The 16,364-nt window shown below is 30.0% G+C and overlaps 1 protein-coding gene across 2 annotated transcripts; it reads left to right on the plus strand.

Moving 5' to 3' along the window:
• The first annotated feature begins 3,433 nt into the window (after positions 1-3,433).
• LOC113516725 (putative defense protein Hdd11) lies at positions 3,434-15,641 on the plus strand. 2 transcript variants are annotated; one of them, XM_052901916.1, is made up of 5 exons: positions 3,434-3,593; positions 6,107-6,276; positions 7,534-7,701; positions 14,251-14,351; positions 15,551-15,641. In XM_052901916.1, the coding sequence occupies exons 2-5, from the start codon at positions 6,118-6,120 to the stop codon at positions 15,621-15,623; spliced, it is 501 nt and encodes a 166-aa protein (XP_052757876.1). In that variant the 5' UTR covers positions 3,434-3,593; positions 6,107-6,117; the 3' UTR covers positions 15,624-15,641. The 2 variants fall into 2 exon arrangements, with proteins under 2 accessions (XP_052757876.1, XP_052757877.1); XM_052901917.1 differs by having other exon boundaries at positions 3,494-3,592; positions 6,095-6,276.
• Positions 15,642-16,364: the final 723 nt, after the last annotated feature.

The raw sequence follows: 16,364 nt of genomic DNA on the forward strand, positions 1-16,364 counted from the left end.
CCCCTGAAAACCATCGTGAACAATTCTTATTGAATTCGTCACGATGGGCTAACTGACTTACTTCATCGTCACCTATCATCCTTCACTGGTGCCCCGCCGGTGTATATCGATAGCGCGGGTGGGGCTACCATTCCATTATCATCCATTAAAAAAAGAAAAGACTTCATCCTCATCGTTTTATACTCCCTGCTGTTACTTTTAGCGGAGGCGAGTGTACATCATCATTTCATCTTCATCCATTAAAGAAAACAGCTTAGTAAGTAAAGTACAAAGTATACGCGTACTGGACATGCATCAAAATGGTAACAAAGCTACAATTTATTGACAAAAGTATTTTTACCTTTTACTTGGGAAAGACGACTTAAATAAGGCTGATATCTGTACCGGCGACATAATTTTCTTTTTTAAGATTTTAAGTGAGATCAAAATATTATAAAAGGTATCTGTAATTATATATAAATTGTATTAATATACAATTTATATATAATTACTATATATATTTATATATAACTAATGTTAACTAATATAATTGGCTATCAATCATCATTTAGCTCTATAACAATATGATACTCGTAATATTCTCAAATCCGCGTGCTTACTATTAAATGCCTGTTAGGTAGTGTCAAACAACACACATTGAAACTAAGTAATTAATTGCATATTCCTTATTAGTATTCGAATAAGCTAAAAATGCAAATCACGGCTTAAAAGTTGTATTTAATTAATTTCCCATTATAAAAGACACCTACGTCCTTAATCAAGACACATTATTTTCCAATTTCACGCCTGACAGTAGCAGGTAAATTCGATATTATAAATTATATAAACCTAATTGAAACAATTAGGAATCAAACGATATATTATACCTACTGACTGGCAGTGTACCCTGTGACATTATTCGGATACAATATAAAAAAAATTGTAATAGATTAATGTAGTATGTATGTGTAACAAAGAGTGTATTAATTTAAAATTTCTCGATATAATCTAAATACCTCTCTATAGTTTGGAAATAAAAACGACTATTAATTTTAACAACTAAGTTTCTTAATATCAAAGGAGAAAAAACAAATAATAATAATTTATTTGCTTGAACATAAATTTTGCGTAGCATACAAATATAGTTTTAAAAATTCGTTGTAATACAATTTATTATTATTATTTTAATATACTATAATATATTTTAATACAAATTGATTGTAATAAACACCAATTTACAAATCATTTTATGTACGGAACCTTCGACATGTGGGTGCAATTCAGACTTAACCGTATCTTTTTGTAGGTACTTTTTTTTATTAGCTATATTACTTTAATTTACGCATTGTTATGTAAAAAAGGACATGGTAGGTTATAATAATACAAGTTTAAATATTTTATTAAATTATAAAATTATGATTAGATGCAGTAATAAATATATATTTCAGTATTCCTGAGCATTAATATTGCTTTAAGTCTTTGTTCTACCTAGCTACATTTTTTCCTTTATAGCGAACCGACTCATCAATACGCGTCTAAACTACGTATTTAGTATACTTATAAACCTATTTTATTGCATTTAAATTGTTTGAATTAATTAGATTGGTTTTTACGTATGGTATTCATGCCAATTTTATAAGATAAAATGTCATTATGCGATTATGGTAGATTCCTAAGTCTATAAAACATATTACATCCATATATGGATATTTAGATGTTCTTAAACTAAAGAAGAATGTTTATGTACTTGTTAACCGACTTCAAAAAAAGGGGCAGATTTCTCAATTTGACCGTATATATGCTTGTTCTTTTAGTGCAATTCTTTATATTTTAATCAATTTACCTGTTTCACTACTGTAAGCTGTACCAACAAATGTAATGCTATCTTTTCTTTATTTTTTGCTTAAAAAATTTGAACTATTACGAAAATATAAATAACTGCCAAATCGGTCAACCCACTTTCAAATAATGAGTTTATCAACGAACATTTCATTCCATATTAAACCGTATATAAAAAGTATAAAAGAATCTTAGATTACATAGATAGGGCATCAAATGTAAAAAAAACGGGACAATTTTTATTCAGCCAAACGTCAAATTGGCTGAAATATATATTTTTTTTTAAATCATAAAACTACACTTTATTTTTCAATGTTGCAAGTCATTAGATTAAAAATTTCCTAGATCAGGTCGGTTCTTAAATTAGAATTAGGGAATATATATATATATATATATTTAATTTTAATTACAGTTATTTAAAAACAAAAACAGATTTCATACCTATCATCATCATCATATCAGCCCGTTAACTGTATATATATATATATATATATATATATATATATATATATATATTTAATTTTAATTACATTGTATCACAATTTCCAGAAACTTTGTATATCAATCTTCATACTGTACATACACTATATATAAGCAGACTGCTTGAAGACACTATTTAATTTTATAAGCCATAAAAACGTAATCATAGTAAATTCGTACAAGTTGACACTGCTTGTACTTCGTACGTACCTAACAATGTTTTACCCTAGATAGGTCATGGTTATAATCCCTGATGTGGTATTTAGATTAATTTGTTGGCATGTTCATATTTCACCAAATATAAATAAATATAATAGTAATAGGAAGAAAGGGATTGTTACTAATGCGAACTACCGGATCTATGAACCCATTGCTAGCAATATACCTGTCAGGTCGACTTCCACGTTGTCACGTTGTTGGGAACCATCGTACGTAAGTTTCAGGTGTATTCATCACCTTGGGCTAACTGTCCTGCCTTTTCATTCTTCCCTTTCATCCCTCACTGGTGCCCCGCCAGCCGTGTACAGTTAGCGTAGACTTTACAGACAGGGATTACTATTCCTTTATCATTGATTAAAAAAAACATAATAGTAATGTACTACGCATGAGCCTGTATCTTATATTCATTTGGTGTATTATCAAATTAGCCTAAAATTTAAATAGACACGCAAATGTTTTTGGTATCAGCCAGATTTAAACCCACGATATTTTATTTATTGTTTACAAAAGAATTTTATTAATATGAAATAGGAATTATTAACTTCCATGTCCATTTATCGTCACGCCAAGTTTCTTGCTAAGTAGGCAGGGAAACTGATATAAAGATATAATTTATTTTAATACGTTAGGCAAGTTTATCCCTATAAGAGTTTATTATATGAAACAATCAAAATAAATATGCATATATTTATTTTGATATATTTATTTTGACGTAGTATAAATATGTATAAGTAGAAAAAATATGCTCAGTTCATTTTATACATATATGCGATGTTAAGTTCCTTCTTTGTCCGTAAGCGCGTCTTTAAAACCTGACTTTATTTTCGATTCGTCTAAAAAATTTTCTCAAATACATTATTTCGAACCCCTGTATTCTACATAAATATGTATTACGTGTTATGCATTTCTGTATTCATAAATGAACTATTCTTTGCCGTTTACCACACCGCCCTTCCATCTCGACTCAGTAGTACAGGTGCGTAATATATAGCTTCAAAGTGCCGGGTCCACTGTTTGTATCACGTCGTCCACGCACTAGTGTACGCGGTCTCTCGTTCTATTGAACTAATTCTAAGGTAAATAAAAATATAAACATAATAATATATGGCTTGAAATTTAATATTAGCATAATCAAGAAGTGTTAGAGTTATTCAATATATTAATTTAGTTTTTTTACAAATAGCTTCTTAATTAATCGATATATGTATTTAACATGAACTTTTAAAAAGCATCTCAAATGTTATAATTAGTACTTCTCATTAGTTAACTAAATAGCACTCAGTACATTTTAATGGTTTATTAATTTTTACGTAAAAAATAATTTAAAATTATTTTAGTAAGCAATGTACCGAATATATCGGTCTAAATAATGTTGTGGAAGTTTATTCAGAATAAAAATATAATTAATACTCGTAATAATTTTATTATTAACAATACTATTTCATTTCATTTATATATGCAACGGATATTTATTATTTAAACATTCATCATTATCATCAATAAATATAAATTAAATAACAATTCCCGATAAATTATTAATATTTTATTTCTCTTATATGTATGTAAAATATTAATAACTAAATTATGAACTTATAAGTATCTATTGTAATTCTGAATATTTAATGAAGGGCAAATAAAATTAACACCAAATTAAAAGTTACTTCAAATAAAGCACAACATTCACTTCCGCAACATACCTAATTTCTATTCTATAACTTGCTATAAGTAGTTTCAATATGACATTGATATGAAAACCTTCCTACCAGAGTCAAGCCAACTACCAACGGACTTCCGCTAATACCAAGCATAGGTCAACTCTAATTCGATTATATTAAACCAGCTACTTCACTTGCATTTTGCACACCCTATGGATAGAATAAGGCTAATGCTTTTAAATTTCTTTAACTACTGTGTCGTAATAGTCTGTGTTTCTGACAAATGAAGAATTTAATTAATAGATTACTTGAAAAAAAAAAGCCGTAAAAAATTTTATGAAAATATTTATCTTTTTGTTCCAATGGCAAAATATATATATTCTCTTTTTTGTAAAATGTAAAAATGAAGTGCTATAAATTTTAAGATTTTATTAAAGCAATCCAATAATTTATGTAAGAAAACCTAACAATACAAGATAGACCTTTTGTTTTTTGTATTAGATATCTCTAATATAATAATACTATGTATATGTACAAAAACAATGGGAATTTTATGAACTCACTGTGTTTATCGCTTCCGACAATTGTTTTGACTTCATCCGGAAGTCTTGTTCACATCAGTCCTTAGAACAAAAAAATTTCTATAATATAAAAAAATAGTTATTAATTAAAAAAAAACTTAAGAAATATCTTATTACAAACTTCGCATTTATAAAATTGATAAGATCATGGATATGAAATGAAGTAAATGTCAAACATAAGAATAATTTGATGTTGGCTTTATTTTGCATATTTAAGCAACAGCCAGACAAGAACGTTTGTCGATCTATGTGTTACGCCACTACACATATGGAACCTGTCCTCGTGACGAGTAGCTTTGCAAGAAGTTAAGATATGAAGAACAGAAAGGACCATGACCCCCTTTCGTAGTTTGCTTTTAATTTCGAGTTTGAGGATTGACAAAACTCAGGGTACTTTCACAGACAGTGACTGCTTCTTTCAATCTAAATAAAATCGACTTTATTCTATTGATCGAAAATCCACATTAACATTAGCAGCGGAATTAAATAATCTGTATTTATTCTGCAAAACAGATGTAAAAGGCTATTTTGTAACGCATGTACCCGCATACATTCCGTTGCATTAAATGTGAAAACATAAAAAGTTATCAAGTATCAAAATAAATATACCATGTTCATATATAGAATTTTCTCGAAAAGGACACAATATTTAATGTTGTTTCTAGAGTTAGTATCCAAAAGGTAAAAGGTAACACTGTGATACGGCTTCACTCGTCCGCTCGTCCATTTGCATATTCCAACTCAATATTTTACTAAATATTAATGCTAACGATTTAAAATAGTATTATGTTATTGTTGATAGTAATGATGAGTAATTAAAAAATTGGATCTTATAGTAAAGAACTTTTTTTATTTTCTTTACTTGAAAATTTCGTTAATTGAAATTTCAAAATGGCATATCATATAAAAAGAGTTTTAAGTTTATATCCTAAAACCGGCTTATTACTTTACATTTAACTTATGTAAAAACATTATTCTCCCCCTTATCTTTGTAGTTTGCGAAGCGAAAAGTCTGAATTAATTACAGTTGATAAAGGCATGCGAACATTATAGGAAAAAATAAAATCATATATCTAAGTAGCATAGTTTTTGGAAAATAATAAATCTTTAGAAACAAACTATTATGCGGTCAAGTTTATATTATGTTTTGAAAAAGCTAGTTGTAACAAAGTATTAACAATAATTTATTGTTATATTCATCTGAAAAAAAAAAAACAATAACTTATTTATATATATAACTTTATATACTCGGCTTGTGAGTTCGTTGTTTATGTATAATATTTAAATGCAAGCTTTAAATAACAATTAAATTTTATTTTAAGAAAAAACACATAATACAGTGACTTATTTCAGAATCCCTCAAGATGTGGTTCACATACGTGGTCGTTGCTGTGGCGATGGTGGCTTATGCTGATGGCTACTCCAGTGGTGCTCCTTCTAGTGCCTGTTTGGACATGATTCCCAGGCATCCTGTCTCAGCCCAGACTAGCCCACCTCCGTATATTATCACGACCAGCACTAAGGTACTTCAATTAACATAATTGTTACTTCTATCATCTTACACAATACAATATTTTCCGATTTGAAAAGTATAGACAATGATATTGAGATACTAGGTAACACTAGAGGTATTTTCAAAGAAGCTGAAAAGAATAACAAATCAGCATGAGCAGTTTTACATGTTTATGGACGCCATAATCTTATTACATGCCACAACTATAAAAAACGACCGATACTTCTGACTGATATTATACACATAGTGTCGTACTTATGTCTATAAACAAGGTGTACTCTCTATTTTCACAACAGCAATATTATTTGTAAAACATTAAAATATTATCAATAATAAAAGAAACACAAATGACAATATATAAATCAGATGAGATTGCAATTTGTAATAGTTTACACTATTACAGATGACTCAACATTAATTGTACACCTAGGAAGTGCTGCAAGAAGCGTGACACGATCCATTTGTTTGTTTGAGTAGATAATGAAACTTTGAAGAATACGTCATATTTTTACAGCTGGAGTTTCCAATGACTTTCCTATATATTATATACCGCCTAGTTCTGTTGGACGTTATTGTCCCTAAATGTGAAGGGCACAATAAACAGTATGATATGGTATGATGATGATCTTAGTGATGTACCAAGTTTAATAGGCTGCTTCTTCTTCCGATGATCGTGGGTTCGTTCAAGTACAAACATTTATATTCGTGAATAGTTTCGTTTATATTAGTCTAGTCAATTACTATAAATTATAGGTGGATGTATTTGAAAATCTTAGCTCGTTATGTATAGCAATTGGTATTGGATTTAACCTCTTTTAATAGTACAATTATTTTTATGCAACTTAAAATGACTAACAAGCTGACGACCCACCTGATAGAAAATCTAACCGTGGCCTATAGATATGACAATATTATAACAAAAACCCTAATAAATTAATTAGATTTGGAATCCTGTAATATTTGTCTTGTGATATAATTCAGTATCTAGTAATTTGTTTACTAAATTTAATGGTGTACTAGTCACTATTCTATTAATTATATATGCGATAATTTGTAGGAATGCATAGATAGATGGATGTTTGTTACTCTTTTACGCAAAAACTACTGAACGAATCTGAATGGAATTTGGTACACGGGTAGGTCATATCGTAACTTAGAACACAGAATACTTTATGTACTAATGTATATAGGCAAAACCGCAGGATACAAATAGTCTTATATATATTTATATTGATTTCCTGTTATAACTCAAATCACCTGCTTTTAGACCGTAAAAGCCGGTACACCGATGGAGGTAGTGATCTCGGGCAAGCAACCTAACAATACCATCCGTGGGCTGCTATTACAAGCTCGTCAGGGAAACAATATTGTGGGCACATTCACAGTAGCTCCCAATGATCCCTTCGCCCAGCTACTGGACTGCGGATCCCCTGGAGTAAGTAGTTTATATTATTATACCTCTAATATAAAATACAATATACTTAAATTAATTTACAATACATACAAATTGCACGGTTTCTGAATTGTTTTAAAAATTATTTAATGTTTGTTTTACTGTTGGATTGCTTTTTTTTGTATCAAGTCGCACTTTTCCAAGTTTCGACAACTCGTTAACCGTATCACATACCAGGGACGAGGTGTTTTACCCAACATACTCTTAAATTAATAAAAAAAATTAAATACATAATGTCAATAGCAAAGACCGATGATATAAAAAAAAAAAAAACTAAAAGGGATCTTTCAATTTTTACGAACCTTAGATTACATAGATAGAGCATCGAGTCTCGAAAACGGGTAAACTTTTTGTCCGATAATTGTTATTTTTTTTTCTGTGTTCTATATACTTATGCACAGAATGTATCATGGTGTATCTATATTTAATTATTTAATAAATAAAATGTGGTTTTACTCATTAAAACGGTGCAAAAATTATAAAACAAAATAAATATCGAAGTTATAAAGGAATCACTTATAACTATTTATCACACAAAATTGTATGAAAAAGTTGTCCCGCTTTTCTCGAAGCATTTCTATGGACAACATACCATAACAATAAGGTAAACGAAGCATTTGTATCTATATAATCTAAGTCACGAATATATATATCAACGAGTTAAATTGCCCATTGTTTATTGATTAATATACAAAATTATATGTATTGCTTATTTGATAAATGCTTAGGTACCTATACTTATTACTTTGGGTTTGAAAATGAGATTTAACTAATTCTTTCTGCATAATTTTGGCGAATTTTGAACATCACAAAATTGCGCCTACGGAGTAATTCAGGACTCTTAACCGGTTTTTGATTGAACTCTACAAATCTTTTTCTGATAGATAGCTCCTGAGCTAAAAGCTAGAAAAGATGATACCTTGCTGAAACTTAGAAATACCTCTCTCACTTTTTTGAGATTGGTTTCGATATTGTTTCGTAACGTTTGGCACACAAAATCTGAGTTATTTTAATAACTTTATCAATAATTACATATCTATTAAAAAAAAAAAAAAAATTCAAATAAAGAACAAAAACTATGCTAACGAATCTTTTAATTCCAATCAAATATTTCTTCAAATGAAAAAAAAATATATTTATGTTTATGAATTTTCTTACTGAAAACAATACCCGTTTTATTTCCATTTAGAAAATGGAAATAAAACGGGTATTGTAAACCCATAATTTTGATTTAATACTGTGGACAAATGTCCAATGTCAATTGAACAACATTGTTAATAAAAATAATTACAAAGGAAACAACCAACGAAATAGAGGTTGTTTATGGAACTTCCATATTTGTAAAGAACTTCCTTAAAGATTAACGATAATAATACGATGTTTTATTTTGACAAGGTAACAAAAAATTTGGTAATTGTCAAAGGAACCTTGAGTGACATCCATTATTAAAAATATATGTAATGATAATCAATTAAGTAAGTAGGTAATAAATATTTCTTTATAGTTATTATTCTAGTTATATTGTTACGATATGTATTAAACAGAGAGGCCTATGATCAGCAATGAACAGATAACGGTTGATATGATGGTGTTTTAAGCATAACTTTCAAATAGATCTATAATAATAAAAATGTAGACACTGTTTTCCCCTTTTTCTATTTCTTAAAAACTTCGATTATTTATCAATATAATTTAATTGAATAAAATTGATTATCAATAGTAATCTTACTAATATAATAAAATTGCAACTAGACATGGAAAATGTTTAAGAAAAATTGTATTGTTATGAGGGATCGTAATAAAACTGAGAGTCTACCATGAAATGTTTTCCGAAATTTCGTATCCGAACGAAACACAAATTTGATGTTAAAATTACATGATAATACCGTTTAAAAATATTAAAAATGCTAAAGTATTGTTCCTTTGGAATTTTATGGTAGGATTTATGACAAACGAAATGTTAAGCTCCATTTACTGGGTCGATTTCAGTATGAACAAAAACACGAAATTGAGTCCGAAAATTTGCAATTTCATTTCATGGTAGACCCCCTGATAGAAGCTAAAATAGTAATATTTAGAAATTTTATCTGTGTGTATGTTTGTTGCGGCATCACACAAAAACTACTGCATCAAATTAGATACGATTTTGACTGTTCCTGAAGATCTAATTTAAATTGGTACATGTTTTATCTTGATATACACCTAAATTCTTGCAAAATAAATTAATTTCATTTACTAAACTCTACTTACTATAGACAGTGGTTTAAATTATTTTTGTTATAATCGTTAATGTTTGGTATTTACAGTTTGGTCATTAGATCACTAACAGAAATCTGATGACCAATCTGAGTATGGAATGTCAACTTAATTGGTATTCCCAGTTCCATTACCCAGTAGGTATAGGACAAGTCATGTGCGTGCTCAACACGCACTGATTTGATTTTTTCTTACGTGCCACAATAGATTTCTAAATCCCGCACCATTCAGAATCATCAATTGCATCAAGTGCACTCAAGGCTACAGCTGTGCAGTGCAAAAGGTCGTAGTGGATAGAAACATTGATTAATGACAACGTCTATTGGATCTAAACGTATTAGATGCATATATTATATAGATACATTCTCTCATATCGTATTGGTAAAATTTTTGACATCTTTTTTCACTAAGAACGAACAAGCGACACTTACGGGATATTGTAAAGTTTAAAATTAACAATATCTTTGAAGATCTTTCATATGTCTATTTTATGGTTATAAATATGGAAATATACGTAGATTTCTAAATTTGTGAACAAATTTGCGTGTGGCGTTGAAACAGTTATTTACTTTAAGTGCTGTAATTATTCAGACTTATTATCTTGATCATTATTTTTGTATGATGTTAACTTAAATAAGTAACTAGTACCAAAAGGCGACGCTTGTATCCAATACAAGCAATATACTTTGAGAATTATTTATCGTAAAATTGTTTATTCTATAGATAGTATCATACTAGTGTCTAAGCCAATATTGTAAAGATTTGATTGTTTGTTTGTGATAAACTAAAAACTACTTAACCAATTTTAAAAATCATTTCACCTATAGAAAGCTATATTATCAGCGAGTAACAGTATAAGTTATATATTTTTTAGAAAATTCTATCTACTTGTGCGAAGCCTGGCCAGATAGCTAGTATTTTATGAAGCTGAGTCCATTCAAATTATTCTTCTGACTGTTTAATAAATATTAAATTATCAAATTTACAATATCATAAAAGATTTTTGTATGTCTATTTTATGGTCATAAATATTGAAATATACGTAGATTCCTAAATTTGTAAACAAATTTGCGTATAGTATAAAACAATTATTTACTTTAATTCAATTTAAATACAAACTTACTGTGACTTCCTTATTTCACCTATCCATTAAATTTCTGAATAAATAATTCATAATATTTATCATTACTCTAGATATTCTAAAGTTGTCAAGATCACCTACAATAATATCGCCTTATTGTATTTATACAAATATAGTGTGTCATGTTCTTTTATTACCTATATGTTGTACATTGCGAATAAAAGTATACACATTCATTCATTAAATTATAATCGTACTATGAACAAAACTACGAAAGATTGTTAATTAATTGATAACAAGAATTGGCAGTCACTGCGTTTTTACACCCGAGGACATACATCTACTCCCTTCACTACTTAGTTTGGCCGCCTGTCACGACTAAATCTTACCATAACTAATTCTTGGTCATGATATAGTTTTTATAAAAACAATATCTTTGTATAAATAATGTCTTTGACAGTGTGTAAAAAGGACAATAGTTTGTCACGGAATTCAAATTCGGAGGGTTTCAAACCATTTATATATTTGTTTGAAAAAATTAAGCTTTCATTAATATTTTTGTTACTACCTAATTCAAACGAAGTTTTTTAACTCGGCTGTATTTTTTTCTATGTTTGTAACCTTATAACTTCATTATTTGTAAATCAATCTGGAAAATTCTTTTTTTATTAGAAAGACTATACATTCGTTCCATAGAAATGTTATTAAATCGGTTCACTAGTTTAATTTTTAAATCACAATAACCGGTTTTGCCACAATCAGTCTTAATGATATTATATATATTTTTCAATTATTTGTTATTTCAATATGAAACTGGAACTTTCACTTTTACATTCCTGGTACTTGTATTCTAAAAATGAATGTACCAGAAGAGATCAAGAAGGTCATAAAGTCAATTCTATTTATTATATCTTATTCTAAAGTCTCTAGACTAACCTTTCATGATCAGGTATGTCTCAAAGAGGAGTAAAATATCTCCGCCACTGGCTTGCTACTTGAATTCAATTAATAATAATTATTGATTTAAGAAGGCTAGGTACTTTTTATCCCTGTCAATGAAGCGATCATGCAGCGAAGACGCAAGCGCAGCTTGTAACCGACGCGACGTATTGAGATAAAACCTTCCACTAAAATTAATGATTTTTATGCTTCCGTTATTTTCTCCGAATTTCAAATATCAGAACTTGATAAAGACATTCCGAACATATAGTCGGAGACTATTTCTCAAGAAATCCAGGTGCAAACAAGAATTAAAGGATTTTTTACACCCAAATTTTTTTGAAACCATTTAACTAGATAGTAAATATTTAAAGTACATTTTTCACAACTTATTAAAATATGACTACACGACGTATCGTTTAATAAATAAGTACTGCTATTGTATCTAATACCTACACACTGCCTATGCCGTTCACAGTCCTTGACCCGTGATGTTAGGGTGCTGAACTCACTTGAAATTACAATGCAAGGTTGTAATAAATTGCTGCCTTTACCTAAGTACCTAACTACAGTTGATTACCAATTTTATCTTCGTCCAGAACTTAGAGCAAACAAAAATATATATTATTTTTAGACATATTAGATAGACAGATACTCTTTATTGTTTCCTCCAAAAGATTAAGGAAACTTATGATTAGTGTTAAATTTTTGTAGTAATTAATCTAAAACTAGAACCTAATACCGACTTGATGTCTTTTAGTAACCTTTTTGATGCAAGCAATTTATTTATTTGTATATGCTACTATAATATTATAAATATGAAAGTTTGTAAATATGTTTGTATGTTAATTACTCAATCACTCTTAACAGCTAAAGGAATTTCAATGAAATACAGGATCGCTTTATATAGTGATTCACGCGGCCAAAAACGCAGAAAAGAATTATCATTATATGCAGTGGCATAATCTTTACTATTAGTATGTTAGTTATAAATGCGAAAGGAACTTCGTTAATTTGTTACGTTACAGTGCCTTAACGGGTTATAAATTACGGGTAAAAGCTTATTTAAATTTAAATAAGAAAAGATAAGCATTGTTGTAGCATTTTGGATTCTTACCTCTTTGCCATAGAAACAACTGCGCGCGCCGTTTCTCAAAATCGATGTGCCTACCCACATATAAGATATTCTCTTGCTATATTACGGTACTTACTTTATATTATGGAAAAAGGGATTGTTTTTTTAATGGATGATAATGGAATAGGACCTGCACTAACGGTATACGCTCGCGGGGCACCAGTGAGGGGTGAAAAGGCAGGTCAGTCAGCCCATCGTGATGAATACACCAGAAATTCAACGCAATATTTTCCAAGGGGGATCACGTAAAGATCGACCTGACAAGGTATATGCAACAGGACTGGTAGTTCGCATTACTAACAATCCCTTCCCTCCTGATAGTACAGAGGAACCCAAACAAAAGTCGTCTGTCCCATTCGTGTTTCAAGCGTGAAGCAGTTGTGTTTGCATGGCTGTATTTCGGTTTGAAGGGTGGGATATGGCGTGAATCTACAGGGTACAGAGGAATAACACCTGAGTCCTTAGCGAAACAGTATACTTTGTTATGTCCATGGTACTGCTTATGTCTATAGGCGACGGTTACCACTTTCCATCAGGTGGGCCGTCAGCTTGTTTGCCATTCTAAGTTATATAAAAAAAAGTATTAGGTTGACCTCCACGCTAATAACCCCATTGTCTTTAAACCATCATGGTTAATTCTTGTTATATTCGTTAACTGACCAACTGAATTGCTTTCATTCTCCCATATCATCTCTTACAGATGCTCCGCCAGCATATACCAGTAGCGCAGACGAAGTTACTCTCTCTTTCCAAGTTCCATTGTCTCTTTTTAAATAAAATCTATCTCATTTTACACTACGTAACTACTGCTTTAAATTTCGATGAAATGTTAAGCGATAGAATTTATTTATTTATTTAACTTTAAATATTTGTTTTGTTGATATTTGTGGAGCACGATTTATTAACATTGTGCTCCACAAAAATCAACGGCTAAATCTAAAATCTCTAGTTTTAAAAATTCTTTCACCTATTACAAAGCTACATTATTAGCGAGATAAGATGGGTTATATTTTATTTTCAAAATGATTAGACAGCTACCCATGCAAATCCGGGACAAGTCGCTAGTTAAGAATATTATCCATTAAATTCATCATTAACATTTTGATGATACTAATTTCAGAACGCTGTGACTCACAAGAAACATGACGAGAGCTTAGACAAGCAAACCGTTGCCTTCAAGTGGACTCCCCCAGCTGATCTTAATGACGAGATCAAATTCAGGTATTTTAATGAATCCTACTAATATAAAATATATAATATTATTTTACTAAAATATATAAAAAGAAAATTTTGATTTTTATAAAACACTACTTGAATAATGTTACGAATAAAAGTTCTTTCACGTAAAGACATCAACTTACCAGAGGGAGACTTTGTACAAAAGTCCCATTCGTGTTTCAACCGTAAAGCAGTTCTGTTGCATGGCTGTGTTTCGGTTTGAAGGGTGGGATATGGCGTGAATTTACAGGGTACAGAGGAATAACACCTGAGTCCTCAGGAATGGCAACGCATGGGGGGTATCTTGGGCGAAACAGTATACTCTCTTATGTCCATGGTACTGCTTATGTCTATAGGCGACGGTTACCACTTTTCATCAGGTGGGCCGTCAGCCTGTTTGCCATGCTAAGTTGTATAAAAAAAAAATTATCAGCCAATATATAGACTGTATCTTATTTTCAAAAAACCATGCAAAGCCGGATTGATTCGCTAGTTTAAAATACTTATAGGTACAGTTAATTCGATATAGTAACTAAATAAAATTATATACTCGTATTATGTATATATGGGCTACAATATATAGATAGCTACTAATTATAAAATTCCAAATGTCTCTACACCTGGAATATATAATAAAATTAATATGGGCCCGTAAAGTAAACAGCTCTAATTAAAAATAGTAATGAAATCGGTTCACAGGTAAAAATGTTGTGCAACATACAAAGTATATAAACTATTTTTTGACCAACCGGTAGATACTTTGTATTATACCGGTCTTGTATAACAAAGGGCCAATGATTCTGGCATAGAATGAGCCACCGCTTTCTTTCCAATGGGTGTCGTAAGAAACGACTAAACGAACTTAATTATCGAGGGATGGGCAGCACCGTCTTTCTTAAAACATTACCAAAGCCTAACTGCGGTTGCCAACCTGCCTGCTAAGCGCAACTACTGACAAAACCTCCCCTGTAGCAGATGCCTATGTGCAGCATAATAGACGCAGCACTTGCATTGACACCACGATAGATAGCCGATATGGGTATTCTTTTAGTGAAAAAATGCGGACAAACCCCTGTATATTTGTTTTTTGTGGTGAAAATAAAAAATATGCAGGAAATATAATACTATCAAAATGTGGAGAATTCTATTTTTTTTTTAAACAAAGTAAACTATCTAACGGTTATTCTTTTTTATATTTCCAGAGCCACCATCGCATACAACGGTGCTGTGTTCTGGGTCGGTGTTGAATCAGCTCCAGTCAAAGTGACAAACTAATTTATATATATTTTTTTTTAATAAAATGTGTCATAATAAAATTATATAAAGGTATTAAAGTATATATAAATATATTGTTTCCAGTTTTCGTTTTGTACCTACAGATGTAGATAGGTATTAATTTTATATATTCTACTCCATGTTTTATCTTTGCATTTATATTATTAATGTCTTTTTATTTTCTTCATTGATATTAATAAATATAAATATAAATCTACAATATCAATATTTTTTTTCATTTATTTTTAATTTAATTATTAAAAAAAAAACTAGGCAAACCTAATGTTAATGACACGAACAGTACCATGAACATCACTGGTTTTTTCACTCACTCATTAATTTCCTGAGGACCTTTTTTACAAGATGGTTTTGCACTTGATCTTATCTCCCCTAATGGTAAATGATAATAAGATCTAGGATATTACCTACTTATGCCTCCATACACTGTTCTACAAGTACACTCCGTTTTTTGTCATATCTCTTTTCAACCAAAACAGTAATATTATAACTATTCTAAGGCAAAAACACGAGTTGTACAGAAATACCTATGCAGACAAATATTGTACAAAATCCCCCATGGTAACTTTTCACACATTTTACCATCATGAAGTGTCAGCAGTAAAGGGTTTAACACCCTTATTCATAAAAACGTCAAACCTTTTATAAACCCATTTTAGCTATTGAAGTGTTTGCGCTAATTTCTTAATTTGACAAACAGTGGAAAGTACTCTAATACTTAAA

The sequence above is a fragment of the Galleria mellonella genome, unplaced genomic scaffold (genome assembly GCF_026898425.1).
Source record: "Galleria mellonella isolate WM207_F2 unplaced genomic scaffold, CSIRO_AGI_GalMel_v1 utg83, whole genome shotgun sequence".
Taxonomy (NCBI): Eukaryota; Metazoa; Arthropoda; class Insecta; order Lepidoptera; family Pyralidae; genus Galleria; species Galleria mellonella.

Coding starts and splice junctions, on each gene's coding strand:
- LOC113516725 (XM_052901916.1), top strand. CDS start 6,118: ATGTGGTTCACATACGTGGTCGTTGCTGTGGCGATGGTGGCTTATGCT. Junction 6,277..7,533: donor TTATCACGACCAGCACTAAG/GTACTTCAATTA, acceptor ACCTGCTTTTAG/ACCGTAAAAGCCGGTACACC. Junction 7,702..14,250: donor TGGACTGCGGATCCCCTGGA/GTAAGTAGTTTA, acceptor TACTAATTTCAG/AACGCTGTGACTCACAAGAA.